General features: G+C 34.3%; 1 protein-coding gene across 1 annotated transcript; it reads right to left on the bottom strand.

Annotated features, from left to right (window-relative positions):
• Positions 1-799: 799 nt before the first annotated feature.
• LOC149255308 (uncharacterized) lies at positions 800-16,248 on the bottom strand. The gene is made up of 4 exons (XM_089455004.1): positions 16,071-16,248; positions 4,124-8,180; positions 1,225-4,019; positions 800-1,119 (listed from the first exon to the last, which is right to left on the bottom strand). The coding sequence occupies exons 2-3, from the start codon at positions 8,162-8,164 to the stop codon at positions 1,227-1,229; spliced, it is 6,834 nt and encodes a 2,277-aa protein (XP_089311130.1). The 5' UTR covers positions 8,165-8,180; positions 16,071-16,248; the 3' UTR covers positions 800-1,119; positions 1,225-1,226.
• Positions 16,249-17,045: the final 797 nt, after the last annotated feature.

Raw genomic sequence — 17,045 nt, 5'->3', positions numbered from 1 at the left:
AAGTCACACTCTTAATATAAATTGTACTGCATGTAAAAGTAATTACTATTTCCAACACTTTTATTTTACACATGTACCAACGTATGATGTTAACACTAATTAGTGGTTAGTGTTGAGATAATCAGTGTTTGATATGCAAGTACTCAGTAAAGGCTTCCATGCAGAAGGAAAAGGTCTAAACACTAATTAGTGGTTAGTGTTGGGATAATCAGTTTTTGATATGCAAGTACTCAGTAAAGGCTTCCATGCAGAAGGAAGAGGTCGAAATAAAAAGTATGGGAAGGAATTTGTTAGTTACCAGACAAATCTCTTCCCAGCTATCATGTCATAAATGCACCATCCTCTTAGTAGAGGTGTAGAGGCCCTTGTTGAGAATCGTATTAGTATATATCTGCACTTTTCTCAAGGATTAATGAAAAGAATTCATATATGAGATGATGTGCAAAGATATGGCAACAAATATACAATTTGTCAATGAGTATTAAATGAGTGGGGTTGTATATGGCCATAGTTAATCTAAAATTCAACCGTGGGCATATACAAACCCCACTCATTTAATGCCCATTGGCAAGCTACTTATTTTCAACCGTAACAGATTGCAAATTGCAAATTACAGAGAGTGCAATTTACGGTGCTGCAGAATCAATTTACATCAATGCATTTATGGGTTAATGAGCATTAAATGAGTGAGACTGTATATGGCCATAGTTAATCTAAAATCCAACCATACGCATATACAAACCTCACTCATTTAATGCCCATTAGCAAACTACTTATTTTCAACTGTGACAAATTACAAATTATAGAAAGTGCAAATTACAGAGCTGCATAATCAATTTACATCAATAGTGTAAATTACAGAGCTGCATAATCGATTTACATCAATGTATTTATGGGGCAATCCTTCTTCTACTCTTAGTATGTACAAAACTAGAAAGGATATTATTACCATCCATGCATATTCAAAATAGAAAGCATTCCGTCCGGCTTCTACTCATCGCGCTGCATAGGATAATGAACTAGCCATTGACTCGTCCAATGAGAAGTGGAGCTGGGTTAAGCAATCTAACAAGAGAGTGGAACCACGACAGCTAGAATGCAAAGTATAGCTGTTTTACCCTGCAACAAACAAAAAAAATTTGATAAAATTGAACTCATACAGGCCTCTGCAGATACTTCAATAAAATAGATTCGATTCTAGAATTGCAGTAAATTACACTAAACCTTCAAGTCTTATGGATTAAAGATACAACGACAGGATTAATCGCTATATTCTCAAAGCTCCGTGCTAATTGCAGTTCATCAACACTGAGCTGGAATGTGCCATTCCCAGTTTCTGCCATTTTCTCCAAGATAGAGGATGCAGGATCCGTTCCATACATGATTGTATGAAGTATCGGCATTGGCTCTGTGTTATTCAATTCAATCACAAAATCAATAGGATCTAGTCCATCATTGTTTCCACCATCGCTGAAGAAAATAATTATTGGTTTCTTTTTCTCCACATTAGGATCACTGGACCCCCGACAAATGACCTCTTTTGCCAATGTTAAACCAGAAGAATAACTGGTTGACCCCTCTGCAACATATTGAAGAAGATCATCCACTATATCTTCTTTCATCTCTTTCCTTTCTAGAGCAAGAATTGCTGTATCATCAAATAGAACCACAGATATAGTATCATCGCTAGTGGTTTTAAGCCGAGTCTTAATGAATCGATCAATAGACTCATACACAACGCCCAGCCTACAATTGTGTCGAGGAACGAATTTGGCCAAGTTTGGTTTTATATCAGCAAAAGCCATTGAACCAGACTTGTCAATGACAAAAACCATGTGATACGATACATTTTTTGAATGATCACAGAGAAAATGGTGACCTGCAATTATGTGGCCTGCAGTGGATGGTGTTGAAGAGGTTCTTTGTACAGGAGCATGCCATAATTTCTCTGTGCAATAAGATTTTGAGGAAGTACCATCAATTTCATTATGCTCCTTTGACCCGCACAGATGATTACATAGAGCAAACTCTTGCCTATCTTCTTCAGTACATGGATCTTCAAACCGCATTTGCATCCAGTAAGTCTCATGGGTAAGTTCATCTTTTGGCACATCCACATCTGGGCCATATTTTCTTCTCTCATGCCGAGAGCCATCATAGATATGCCTTGTGCAAGGCAAACCCTTATTCGTAGGGCAAAAAATCAAATGAATGTGACCCCGACCTTGTGATTTACAATACATGTTACACATTTCTGCCACACCAGATTCTCCCCAAATATACTTTCTACCCTGGATATCAATTTCCTCCTTGTCTGATGCAAAACTGACTTCCCTCATGTTCCCATGAACAGTGCTATGAAAACCAGAATGATTGATAGGTTTTCGACAAAAATACCCACAAGCTTGACATCTAACCTTACAATAATGCACAACATCTGGATTTAGTGTGTGGAGATGCACACCATCATGGTATCTTTTAAAAGGTGGAATGGCAATGCAACAGTCCTTTTGCAGACCATTTTGTTCAGATAGATGTATATACTCAAAGGAACCTCTTTGGCCCTGAAATGAGCGTGTCTGTCGCATGAGTTCGGTGAAAATTTCACAAATGCCATCCGCTTCACATTTCTCAGGACAGATATGTTCATTACCACAGAGATGTTCATTACTTGTCAATTCATGGAAGTGATCTTTGTAACCGCAGCTTCTAGGACACCCCTCAATGATGCAATCTCTGGGACAAAACCTTTCATCACAAGCATGTTTTTCATGATCCCCAAGTTCAATCTGTATAACACACATATTTTTGCAGCTTGGAAGGGAACACTTTTTGTTACACAAATGTTGTGATGAACTGCACTTATGAGTACCTTCATGTCCAATTTTCAAACAACAAGATTTGCTGCAATTGGATGATTTGCCAAATAAAGAACATATCTCCACACATGTATGATTTTTCTTTTTGCAATCATGATTTCCTTCATGGCCTGCCAAATTCGTACATTCCTCCACTTCATTTTCTTGGTCTTGGTGTAATTCGAGAGAACAATACGTGCACCTCTCAGCACAGACATGGTTACCCATACAAGAGTGATCAGAGGAATGACCTTTCTCTAAAACACATCGCCAAAAACAAACAGAACATTTGCAACCACATACAGAGAGGCCCTGTTTCAGTTCTGCAAGGGCTAAAACTGCCTCCAGCTGCAACTTTTGCACATCATCATTCCCAGAAAATTCTGCAGTGTTGCAGTGAAGCCATTTTTGAACTCGATCACAGCGTCTATCAGCCAACGCCTTTATGAAGTCCTGAAATTTGGAGTGCCATAAATCATCGGTTTTGCCTTTTCTACCCAAGACGCTTTCTAGTCTTGATCTAAGATGACTCAAAATCTGATAATTCGATGTAGATTCGTCTAGAGCTGCAAGCTCCAGGCCAGTATCTTGCAAATCAATGAAGAGATCCCCAAGTACTATTGGAGCATCCCTTACCTCTTCCTGAGAGTCAAAATTCATAAGTACCTTTTTGGTTCCCGCCATGGAAATGCATCCTGCCTTAACAGCAGAAACCAAGTTCCTGCGAAGGATATCCACCTTCATAGCAACACGTTTCAAATCTATAGGGGTCCAATCCTTCACTGCTATCTGAGAAATAACAAGCTTCAAATCTCTCAAGAAAGCACGGCCACTATTATAGCTATGCCCCAACCCTTTTATTGTCGAAGCAATATGAGGAAGGCTTCCCTGGTGATATTCTTTTCGAGTAAAAGGAGCCATTGCAGCAAGTACAAACATTCCTCCATACATCTTGGTAAGAAAATTTTCCCGAGATCTTTTACAAATTTGTAGAAGCTTTTGACGGAATTCAACTTTTAATTCCTTCACATCAGAGACGTCTACATCTTTGATAGCTATGTAAAATAGTCCTTTAAATAGATTTTTGGCATCCTTCACCAAACTCACCCCACTTTGGAAACGCTGAAAGATAACTTCCGTCTCCTTGTCAAGATTAAAATCCTGATAAGAAGCAAAGTATGGCAATTGATAAGGCTACTAACATATGAGAAGATCAAGTGGTAAACCAGTAAAAGCAAACGAACAAGACAGCTCTAAATACAAACCTTCTTGTTGAATATTGTTAAATTACTCAGGGCAGCATTTAGGACTGAGAGTAACATGTCTTCTTGCTCTGTTCTCTCAAAACTGCCTAATCCCTCAAAGTCCATCAATACATAGAGGCACTCTGAATCCATTCGAACTGTCATCCACACTCCATCAGTGCATCTTCCCCCAGCTACATCGAAAAGGGAGCCAGATAGGTGGTTTAATAAGTATGATTTACCGCTACTTTGTTTGCCCATTGATGAGACAACCTTGATTTTACCATTCCACTGACTCAGGACAGCATCATACAAGCCGAAGCGCAACAAAGTTGCCAGTGATATGCTATCTGCATAAGTGAGGTGTGGAGGTATTTGAAGCCCATCAAGCAATGGTTGTAGTCCATTGTTTTCAGCACGACTTATTTGAATAGGTACAAGACAAATAAGTTGACGGAACCAATTTCCCAACGGCTTTTTTGGATAGGGAGAGAACAAGACTTTTGTACTGTCTGTGATTTCAGCCAGTTGAACTTGGAACTGAATCCTGACATTTGAGAAATCTTTTCCCTTTTCTTCCTTTAACCGCCCAATAAGATTCTTCAAGTATTCTTCATATTTTCTTTGCCCGCGGTCTTTTCCAAAGGTGGTGTCTCTTGACTTGAGCAAAACATGGAAGTTAAGATCCCTGATACTCCCTCTAAATAGTGCGGGATCAACTGCAAATTTATCAAAAATGTGATAGATGTAGTCTAATGTAGCACTAGACTTCTGAGAGTCCCGGTCCATGGCATTGTTACGGTCTCTTTCTGAATTCGAATCTTGTTTTCCTAATTCTTGAAACTCCAAAACTTCTGTCGCTAAAACTAGATTCAAAATTTTAGAAGAGCAGCTACGCCCAACATCAGAGTATACAACAAGGTGAATCTGAGAGCCATAATATACAAGCTTCACCTGCAAATCACGAACATCTTTGACATTTACATCCAATAAAATGTTCTTTAAGAAAGACATGGCATCACCTAACGCGTAAACTTTCAGCTCCAATTCTGATGCAGCCTTGCTTTCTCGTGCAGCTCCTTTAGCAGAAGATGGAACCCATTCTTCCTTGTGATCTGAAAACTTTGCCGGTGTGTGAAAAACAAAGAGAAAGTAACCGTCCCCTGAAATGAAAGCATTTAAAAAGTCTGATGAGAGAATGATATGCTTAGGCTTCATCAAATCCTGCTGATGGAGTTCTACAACCCTGAGCCTGTTTGTGTCGTCAACTAAAACCAGTTCAGCTTTCCCGGGAACACACTGCATCCATTTTATATTTGTGCTTCCAGAAAACAAGTTGAGCATGATTTCAACGCCTGTCCAATCTACATTCCGAAATGATTCATCAAACTTGTATATTACAACCTTGGATTCCTGAGCATCATATAAAGCCAGGAATCTGGTACGTTCATCAAAAGCTACCAAATCAAAATCCTTTTTAAATGAGCGAACATGATTTCTCTCATGTAGAAATGGTCCAATTTTGGGGAACATGTACAAGCGCAGATTATTATGTTCTTTGTCATGGATAAAAACGAGCAACTCACCAGATTTCAGATATGCAACCTTTTTCAGATTTTCTATCTCAGGATCACAGCACACTAATTCAAAGGGGTTTGAGCAAGAGGGTATAATGCAATGCATTGGATTTGAATTTAACTCATCCAGGTCTTTTTTGTTTGGTGACAGCTCTACAATCATCCATTGTATACTGGGCTTTTGTTCCTCCTCAGTGGAGATTTCTAAACATGCCTCTAAATATGTAACATAGTATGCTCTTCCAATAGAACAGCCTGTAACATGCATACGTTTTCCAATGTCACTTCTTTGGGATAGTTTTGCCTTTGTTTCAGTGAGAAAGTTTTCCTCTTCAGTTTTAAATTGCTGCTTCTGAAGTTTTTCCTTTTCTTCTTTTTCAAATTCAATTTTTTCCCTAAGCAGAGGTAGGATATCCTTCCTAATCATTGCTTGAATGTTTCTACTGAATTCTTCTTTTGCACTATTATATATATGTGAGGAAAGCTTTTTCCATTGATCAATGGAAAAAATAGCCCTTTTCAGAGGTTCATCAAGTTTAAAACCATTCCACTGCAAACGAGACTCTTGCAACTGCGATGAACGGTCAGCTTTCCCATTTTCTATTTCAGCCAAAATATTATCAAGGCTACCTGAAGTCAGAAACTTCTCCATGTCAGAACTATTGAAATTCTTTACTTTGTCCAAGTTATTGTTGCTAGTAAGGATCGCCAAGAGAAGCCGTTTCTCAACTATGAGATCTCTCTGCCGTTGATTTTGTAGTTTCTTTATAATAGGCTGACCAAAGTTCTTCATCTGCTCTAAATTGCTCAAAAGGAAACCCAAGAAAACAATGTTCTGTGCTAGGGTTAGTAATCTTTTAGGAACAAAAGATTTTACCCATTCACGGACTGCATCTGTGGAGACTTCTAGATTTCCTTTGAAACTTTTGCTTCCAACATTCAGAATAAACTGCTCACCTGAAACTACAAACTTTGCCTTTTTTGACTTGCCACCATTAACTGTGTCTCTTAACATAATCTCTTCTTCAAGCAGAACTGGGCGAGCAGACTTTCCAGGGCTTTCAACGATGAATCTTGAGTCCACCCCATCTGTTCCATGAAACTTAATCTCCGAGCCCACAAAAAGCAGTTTCTGCCTACCAGAGTTGCCACCCAAAATAATTGCCAACTGATCTTCTAGGTGCTGCAATGGACTTGTTTCAATATCAGTTTCCTGAGCTGCAACATGCTCTTCAGATTCCGAGTCTGATAAATATCGAATAAAACTGCAGTACTCGGGTAGAACACGGAGAAAATTCTGCAACATTTTCTCCTCTAATTCATTCAACCTCGATTGAATATTGAACTTTTGATTTTCTGCACGACGAACCTGAATAGAATCTTTCAAATCTGTATAGCTCCGTAATTCTGGAAATCCAGAATGTTCTAAAAGAGAAGCAAAGTCGTCATTGCTGAGCTTAGTGAAATCAAGATCATAGTCTTTGGATAATTTCTGTAACTCTGCTGCAAGTGCATCAGCCCGAACAATTATTTTTTGATTATTTCTATACTTATTTGACCCTTTGTAATTCGCAGTGAGAAAAGCACAGCGGTGATATCCTTCAGCAAAGAACAATGTTTGTCGAGGCATAATAGCAACACCTTCAGTACTTGGCGTACGGATATGCCTTCCAATGTTTACTTGGAAACCAGACGAAACCGTGACATCATTTTTAGAACTTTGAAAAATGCCTATCTTAATTGTCTCTGTTCGATCTGGAGGTGTATATTGCACAGAAGTGGTGTCGACAGAAGCAGCTAGAGTTTCAAGAAGATTATGATCTTCAACGCACACATAAACATCATCACAAAGGTCCACTACATAGCGTATAAAATTGCATGAAACATTTTTCCTTGATGCATCTGTGAGATGGGTTTCTTGATGCCAATAGAAAACAATGATGACTTGCTCCAAACGACCAACGTACAAGCCTGCCTCGAACTTTTCTTCCTCCATTTGCTTATGAATCGAATCATCTATCGCGCCCATTTCTTTCAATATTCTACCCATCGTTCTCTTGTCCCCATAGAAGCCAACTGTGGGCAACGATACTTGATTCAAGGACTTAAAATCGATTCTGATATCAGGATACTCATGGTTATCTGCAGAATTGGGTAAAATTCTATTGCACAGGCCCAAAATCTGTTCTTTTGGGAGATGGAACTTGTCTACAAAGCTCAATTCCTGCTTGTCAGATACAATCTTTATAATCTGAAATAGATGTGATCCATCTGGAATAGCTTCTGGAGGGTTTTCAACTGAGGTTGAGGATGTATTTATTGATGAAACAGAGCTGTTCCCGCTGAGAGTTGGTTCCTCGTCCGTCTCACTTGAAAATTCAGACGCGCTGAACATTTCTTCATTTTCCATCTCACTCGAGAATTCAGACGCAGTGTCGAACATTTCTACATCCTCCATCTCACTCGATAACTCAGAAGCATCCATAGTAAGTAAAGATAATCTGCAGAGAGCAATAAAAGGCAATGCCCTTCATCAATGGACAAACATAAACTCTTATCTAATAACCACCTTTAAAAGTGCTTCTATTATATTTACATACATGTAGGCAAAAGGTTGTAGGTCAACTAAGTATATAACCATGCAAAAAGGATTCTATTGAAATATAAGGAACATATTCATCTATGAATGAGAATTCACTACATCCTAGCAGAAACGATTTATTTCAACTAAATATGTAACCAAGCAGATTCCATTCAAATATAATTCGAAATAGCTCTAATCAATGTGATTTAATATGAAAAATGAAAATCACAGAAGTTTGAATTCAGATAGATGTTGTAGTGTCTTGTTTCACATTTTGATTTGGCCAAAATAAAATAAAAATATATTGATCCAGTTTGGTGCTTGGTAGATCCTGAGTTAAGATAATAGAGATGTTGTAATGATAGTGCTCTTTGCAGCATAGATCATGAAAAAATAAAAATAGTAAGAAAAAATATGTACACGTGTAAAAGGGATTCTAAAAGATGTGTTGAACAAGGAGCATGCTATTGAGTCCAAGTTAGAAAGTCACAAGCTATTGAATCCAAGTTGGAAAGTCACACTGCAAAAGAGGAATCATTTGGAAGAGATAAATTTCAAAATGGAAATGAAAAGTAAAAGTTAAAAATGAAAGAACATATGAAGGAAATATGAGAAAATTATTTGAGAAGGAAGGCATATCATTGTAGATAAATAAATACAATCTCAAAGATAAAAAGAGTAGCATGCTATTGATTCCAAGTTGGAAGGTCACACTGCAAAAGAGGAATAATTGGGAAGAGATAAATTCAAAATGGAAATGAAAGGTAAAAGTTAAAAATGAAAGAGCATATGAATTGGTATAGTAAGGAAATATGAGAAAACTATTTGAGAAGGAAGGCATGTCATTGTAGATAAATAAATACAACCTCAAGGATAAAAAGAGTACTAGACAAAAAGAATAGAAGTGGCTCAAAGAAAAAGAGAGGAGAACTCAAGAGAGATACAAGGTAATCATTGAGGTTACCATGACCTTGGGCTTGGTAACCAACTAGTTGATAAGTGGCCAATGTATTTACTCCTATTCATAAATGAATAAAAAATCTAGTTTCTATATTAAATCCCTCTCCATATGTTATACTGTTGTATAATTATGTGAGCATTGTTGTAGATTACATTTCTATTGCTTGGATGATTAATGTTGTGAGGATGTTGAGGATGTAGAATGTTTGTTCCTATAAAAAAAATTGTTGTTGTGACCCTCTATTATTATGTATATATATTTATGTAAAAATATTAGCTAGTGATGCCATTATTAGTGAGTCTGAAAATTGTGTAAAGAAGTTTATTAGTGTGTTGGACCATGATTGAGTTTTGTTTTGTATGTTTCTCATGATGATGAGAGTTCTTATTGAATGTATGTATGAGTATACAAATTTTGCTAAAGCATGGAAGAGTGTCTACATGACCTAGATATGAGAAGCCTCCATATGAGAGAGGACAAATTCCTTGGTTTATAAACTAACTGTTGATTATAAGAAGTGACATAACTTGTAGGTAGTGCTGCCATAAAAGAGCACTAAGATGTTGTTGAATATATAATTGTTGTGGAATACACTATATGCGGTGCCACCCTCATGTTATATATTGAGAAATATGGCATAGAAGAACATGCAACAAGGCGATGATGCATTTTATTTTTTATAGAATTGAATGCACAACAATGAAGAATGTAGAACCATTGAATGCAATAGTGATGAAAGTTGCATTGGGTAACAAGAAATTGGAAGAGTTTACCTCATAAGCAGGAAGGAATGATTTCTTAATAACCTAGGGAATCTAATAGGAGAATCAAAGTCATTTTGAGGATGCCAATGTAAAGATTGTATGAAATGGATGTGGTGCAGAATGTGACAATTCTCAGAACATGACAATGTTGTTGCAAAATGTAACAATACTACACATTGTGATAGTAATCTTCGTAATTCAAAGCATGAGAGAAATAGAAATGGTCAAGAGAAGATCTATATGCATGTGTACAAGGGATTCTAAAGGATGTGTTGAAGAAGGAACATGCTACTGAGTGGAAGCTCGAAGGTCATGTTATAGAAAAATAATCATTGAGAAGAAGATGGATTTCAAAATGGAAATGAAAAGGTAGAAGTTGAAAATGAAAGAACATGTGCATTAGTAGTTGAAGTAGCATGAGAAGAGAATATGGAAGTAAAAGGTAGAAGAGTAGCTGACAAAAATAATAGAGGTGGCTTGAAGAAGAAGAGAGGAAATCTTGAGATTGATACAAGGTAAACGTTGAGATTGTCATAATCTTGGACCTGAAAACCCAATGAGTTCTATAAGTTGATATGTGGCCATTAAGTCATTGTACTTATTTTGTACATAAAAGAATAAAGAATTCATATTTGTACATTAAATCCTTGTGGATATATGTGAATGGGTTAGCTTGGTTGTATTGGTGTACAGTTCTATGTGCATGACTGTAGATTACATGTTATTACTTGGATGATTATTGTTTTTGGGATGTTGATCATGTGCAATGTTTGTTCCTATAGAGAATAATGATGACATGAATCCGTAACATTATGTTTATGTCTCAATGTAGAAGAATTAACTAGTGGTTCCATTAATATTGAGTTGGAGAATTGTGCAGAGAATTTTATTAGTGTATTGAACCATGATTGAGTTATGTTATGCATGATGCTCTTGATGATGAGAGTCCATATTGAATATAGGTGTGGACATAGAGGAAATTTTCCACAACATGGAAAAGTGTCTGTATAACCTAGATATGATAGAAGTCTCCATATGAGAGAGGATGATTTTCTTGGTTTATAAACTAACCATTGATTGCAAGAAGAGGCATAACTTGTGGGCAATGCTACCATGAAGAGAGAATACATAGGTATGTTGTTGATTATATAAAATTGTTGTGGAAAACATATGGAGTAGATGTTTTCATATGGACTTGTGTTATGTGGTGTCCATTTACTTTTGCTACAAAAGAAGAAATGGTGGGAATATACAAACTAAGCAACTACATCCTTAAAGTTTGTAATTATGTGTGGTTATATTATGCAATAAAAAATTTAGAATATATCTACATCCCAATTCTACTAGGAGAAAAAAAATAAAACAACAATCCATCTAAATTATATTATAATAAGCTAGGTACCAAATTGCTTTATGTCACTTCCTTCTTTGTGACACAAGGAGCCTCTTTATGTTTGCAGCATCAGTTTGACTAATAAAGTTTATTGGGGTGTATCCCTTTACATTTGAGTCTATAATTTTTTAGGAAGAAACACGTTCTTAATAATTAAACCTACTCAAATTATAAAACCAAATATATTGAAAGAGTATTGAATTACTCACAAACTTATGTTAATGTGCATAGAAATACTCCACTATATAGCAATGGAGGAAGCCCAGTGTCAATTAAGGATAATTACGACAATTGGACAGATGCAAGTCTCTATGTGAGCTTACAACTCACCATAGTTAGCTCATAGGGAAATGAAGCATTGGAAAAGCCAACTCTAACACCCCCTCGTAAGCAAAACATAGGGAGTAACTAAAGAAAAAGAAAACAAAGAATGAGTCTTGACAACGAGGCATGATTAGGTACCCACGTACAAACCCTCATAAGCAGAGAAAGAGAGAAAAACCCATAGGAAAAAAAATCCCCCCAAAAAGAGAGAAAGATGCTAGTGCTCAAATTATCATGGAGCTGAAATTGTAGATCCCATAATGATCTATTGAATGGAAAGAACATAAGCCTACTCTAATCAAGAAGTATGAAATGTTGAAGTACCAAAACTCTAGAGATGAGAGCCATGAAACCTCAATGAGGTTGGTCGATCTCAAAAGTAGGATTGTTGCAAAGGCACAAGGGTGGCAAACACTATCAACTTCTCCAAAAAATGTTTCAAAGAAACTAGGTGCCAGTAAAGAACCGGGACAAAGGGTTCAAACATAAGCAACACCATCAACCAACAAACAACTAATGAGGCTTGTAAGTATACAAATGTTGTACAACAACACTCCTGAAATTGTCTGAACATTGTCACCATCACATTGATCAAAGCAACGAAAACAATATCTTCCACCATCTAATTCCCCCCCTTTCCCCCAAAACAAAATTGCGGAAGAAGCAAGAATCAACATTCTTCGTCGTCAGTAATTTTTCACCCCTGAAGCACAACTAAGGGAACATTGGCAATCAACAATGAACAATTGATGCAATACAATGATATGAATTCTTCAAGCATTGGTTCAAATGATGCCACGACCATTCATGGATCCATACACAATCAATCTTGATGGTTGGCATTGGTCCATAATTCATTCTTTCACGTCTCTTATGTAACGATATGAATGTTGGACTACTATTTGACCAATAATGTTGGAACCTGGATGATTTCCTTTGATGAGGATGTGGAGATGCCTCAATCTTTGTTTTTATAGATTCAAAGCTAGGTGCCACAACATTTTCATTTGGAATGACATTTATAGCCATGTCATCAATTTGTTTATCAGGAGCATTTTCTTCAAGCACCTCACAGTTGGATGTAGGTGATGAGGCAACAACAGGATCGTATCCAAGACCTACTCTTGATGTTTGCACTACAGGGTTAATAGGAACAACAATTCCCTTTCCATTCTTCCCAAGTCCTCCTCCAATATATCCCATTTTGCTTAGCAATCGGGATCCAATACCAGTAGTATTCTTTTCAAAACTGGGTGTGACAAAGACATGTGATGCGTCATGATCATCAGCTTCAGTCTTTTGACAATCAACATCATCAAGTGTGGAAGGAGAGCTTAGCACCTTATCAACAATTATCTCCAGCTCAAATTGTTGAAGGCGTTGTCATTCAGTCTCTGAAGCTGAGACCAACAAGTTATTGGTACAACCCATTTGCAAGTGGCACAACACATTGTTCATCCCAAGCAATTCAGGTTATGCATTTTTTAATTGCCCATTTTTTATTTTGTTTAAAAAGGAGGAAAACATATGTGAATAAGTTGAACGGACGAGCCATTTGAAACATCATGGCTCCAAATCATCAGTAAATGCTACTTGATGCGTTGTTGTGGACAACTAGGAGTTAGCTCAATTGTTGCAGTTTTAACAAAGCAATTAATTAAGTTAAATTCCAGCTGAATTGCTCCGAAGGGGAATGACAAGAGGAATTGAAATGCATGGCCTGCATTGGCTGACATAGTATTTTTTTGAGTCCCTCAAATGTTTGTGGTAAGAATTTGGAAGCCAAAAGTTTTTTTGGGCACATATTTTAACTAAAGATTTTAATTCCTAAGGATTTCTTGAAAAGTTAAGAGGATTTGTAAATGATATTCATTGAAGAAGTCATATATGTATTTGGTTGACATTGTAATAGATGAAGACTATGTATTTGGTTGGCATTGTATACCATGAAAGAGTATTGAATTACTCACAAACTTATGTTAATGTACATAGAAAGCCTCCATTATATAGCAATGGAGGAAGCTCAGTGTCGGTTAAGGATAATTACGACAATTGGACAAATGTGAGTCCCTATGTAAGCTTACAACTCGCCATAGTTAGCTCATAGGGAAATAAGGCATTGGAAAAGCCAACTCTAACTTATATTACTATTAATAACATATTGTACAACCAAATAATATACCAAGCTTAATTAATAGAAAATTGAAATGAAACATTAAAAAAATGGTTTTGAAAATTGATGGTCTGAAGCTTCACTAGTGGGAGAGTTTTGGACCCTTCATTTTATGCATAAGTTGGAGTGTGTGAAAAAGGAAGAATCTTTGATGGTGTTGTGTACATATTTGGAGTGTGTAAGAAAAGGAAAAATCTTTGGTGTTGTAGTGCACATATTTTTAAGAACAAATTAAAGCTAATTATTGTAATCATTTTTACAGTAAAGATACAAGTGTGTTCATTGTGAATGAAAAAACATTAAATAAATATTTTTTAATTAAAAAATAATATTTTATTAATTAAATAAAATAATTATGAATTTATCTTATATTTATTATTAATTTTTTTTATTTAATTTTTTAAATATTTAATATATAAATAAATTATCATTTTGTAAATTGTTTTGCTTAAATATTTAATAATAATTATAATATGTATTAAAATTTTATATTTTTTCTTTACATTATTGATTGATAAATAAAATAATTACTAGATTAATTTTTAATAATTTTGTTATTTTTTTGAAAAATTAATTAAATATAATTATGACAATGTTTATATGGTAGAAAAGATGTATTATGAAAGATGTAGTATGTTTATGAGGATGTTTAAAAGTTTTTAATTAATCAAATAAAAATTATATTAATAATTATGAATTATAATATTAGAAAAATAAAATTATCTCTATATATATATATGAATGAATGATTAACTGGTTTAACAAAGTTAGATAAATTTTATTTATAATGATATTTGTTAATTAAAACAAAATAATAGATAATTTATTTAATTTTCATTTTCATTGTATTTGATATTAATGTGAAGACAATATGGTATTACAAATGTTTTTTTCTTTCTTATTACTTTAGTATAAATTTGATGTTCTTATTAATCATCCTACTATTTGACTTTCTTATTACTCTGATATAAATGTGATGTTCTTATTAACCATCCTCCCATTTGAAAAAGAATTTGGTGAGGCATTATATATTTCCTATCACCGATTTTATCTCAACATTATTGAAAAAATGATTTTACAAAAAAAATGAGTTTTTCACTTATTAACTCATTCTTTATATACTTGGTATAATGATATAAGCATGCTAACTTCTTTGTATACTTAGGTATAATGATATAAGCATGCTAACTTCTTCATATCATATTTCTTGAGTAAATGCAAATCTATCTACTTAATTGTAAAAGTGGTTAAATGCTATCATCAAAGTTGTTTTTCTTTTTCCTTTTAATTTCTGTGACATATAAGATAACAAAACCCTTTTTAATAGTCAGTACCTATATTATTATGCGTAGTCCTAAATATCAAAATTTGTTTCTCTATTTTTTGGATATGAATTTGTCTTTTCAAAAAAAGTTGTTAGTGGAGGAAATTGGAATTATCAAGAATATATAGTTCCTTTATGGGTTTTAATATTATGTTAAAACATAAAATTTATAATGTAAGACAATACATCATATTTATAAAGTTGGAGACTAGATTTCATTCTTTTAAACTATTTACTAAAACATAAAATCAAGTCATATCTAAAAAAATTCTTCTTTCTTCACATAAGTCATCTAAGATTATTTGTTATCACAAAAAACCTACTCTAAAATATTCAACCTTACTTTATTAAAATAAATTTCCATTAAAAATCTTATAAATATTTAAAAATATTTACTCTTAAAAATAACTATAATATATATATAAATAATCCGTAACAAATTTTTTATAAATAATCCGTAACAAAATTTTTTATCAAGAATTTGATATAAAAAATAAGTTTCTCAAAAATAATAAAAATGGGTTTAATAAATTGAATTTTTATAATTTTTATTTCAAAAATATTATATGAAGCACGGTTGACTTGAAAGGAAAAATCATTTTGGTTTTCAAGTTTGATATAAAAAATAAATTTCTTAAAAATAATAGAAATGGATTTAATAAATTTAGTTTTTTACAAATTATTATATATATAGATATATAAAATATTTAAAATTATATATAGTTTGTAGATTTAATAGTTAAGAGTATATGTTTTTTTTTTTAAATTCACAGATTCAAAATCAGAGAAATTAAAATATGTATATCTTTATAAATTTAATAGTCAAATCTAACCATGTAAATGCTACTCTGAAAAAAAAAAATCAAACCTGAACTGACAAAGCCCAACCGCACTCCTCAGCAACTGCAGCAACTCAAAAAACCAAACCTGAGCACGCAAAGCCCAACCACACTCCTCAGCAACAGCAGCAACTCGAAGGAGAGAAAATGATACGCGGAGCTCAGTTACAGGAAAACTGAAAGAGAGCGTAACAACAGTACTAGCCAATAAGCATAACGCGGATTCACAGAAAAGAGAGTTTCTGGGGGTTGATTTTATACACACTTTCTAGCGGAGCGTGTTTGAGAATGCAAAAATCTCGGCTGCGCGCCAACGTCGTGAATGGCTTTAATGCCTTTGCCCAGAAGAAGAATAATTAATGAAGCGTAAGCTCGCTGTTTTTACCTCGTACTGCACGAATTATTCGGATTACCTTGTACAATTATTCTGATCATATCTAAAGTAAATGCTTTACTTAAATGAAAGAACAATGCTTAACTTCATGCAAAAGAAAACTAAGCTGCTTAACTTGAATGAAAAGAAAAAACCAAAAAATAAAGATTAAATTATTTTTTTTTAAATTTATTTTAATTAATAATATATTTTAATAAAAATATTAATATTTAGTAAATAATTAATTTAAATTAAATTTCTAAAAAACAAATATTTTTTAAATGGTCTATATAACATATGTATTATAAATTAAAATAAACATATATAAATTTATTTATTATTAATTAAATCATTTTTAACTAGCATTTGCACCAGATGTTGCAAAGAAAACGCCGTAAGGCATAAAGTGCGGAAATTCATTATCCATGTAGTGTGTGCATTATTCAACAAGGTGGATCTCTTTAAATTTGTTTCAAACATTTATGTTATTGCATTGCTAATTTATTTAGAATCTACTACTACCTCCTCTTCTTGGAATATTAAATTTCTTATCACCCCGTGATGACAATCCCTCTAATTATTGGAATCACAATTTTTTCCACTTTAGTGGGTTTATGGTCAACCTAAAGAA

This window comes from Pinus tabuliformis, chromosome 7 (genome assembly GCF_031772625.1).
Source record: "Pinus tabuliformis cultivar Carrire ecotype Pingquan chromosome 7, CPIR1, whole genome shotgun sequence".
Classification (NCBI taxonomy): domain Eukaryota; kingdom Viridiplantae; phylum Streptophyta; class Pinopsida; order Pinales; family Pinaceae; genus Pinus; species Pinus tabuliformis.
The sequence above is the reverse complement of the archived record's forward strand: the minus strand, read 5'-3'. Positions and strand labels throughout refer to the sequence as shown.

Coding starts and splice junctions, on each gene's coding strand:
- LOC149255308 (XM_089455004.1), bottom strand. CDS start 8,164: ATGGATGCTTCTGAGTTATCGAGTGAGATGGAGGATGTAGAAATGTTC. Junction 4,020..4,123: donor TAACAATATTCAACAAGAAG/GTTTGTATTTAG, acceptor GCTTCTTATCAG/GATTTTAATCTTGACAAGGA.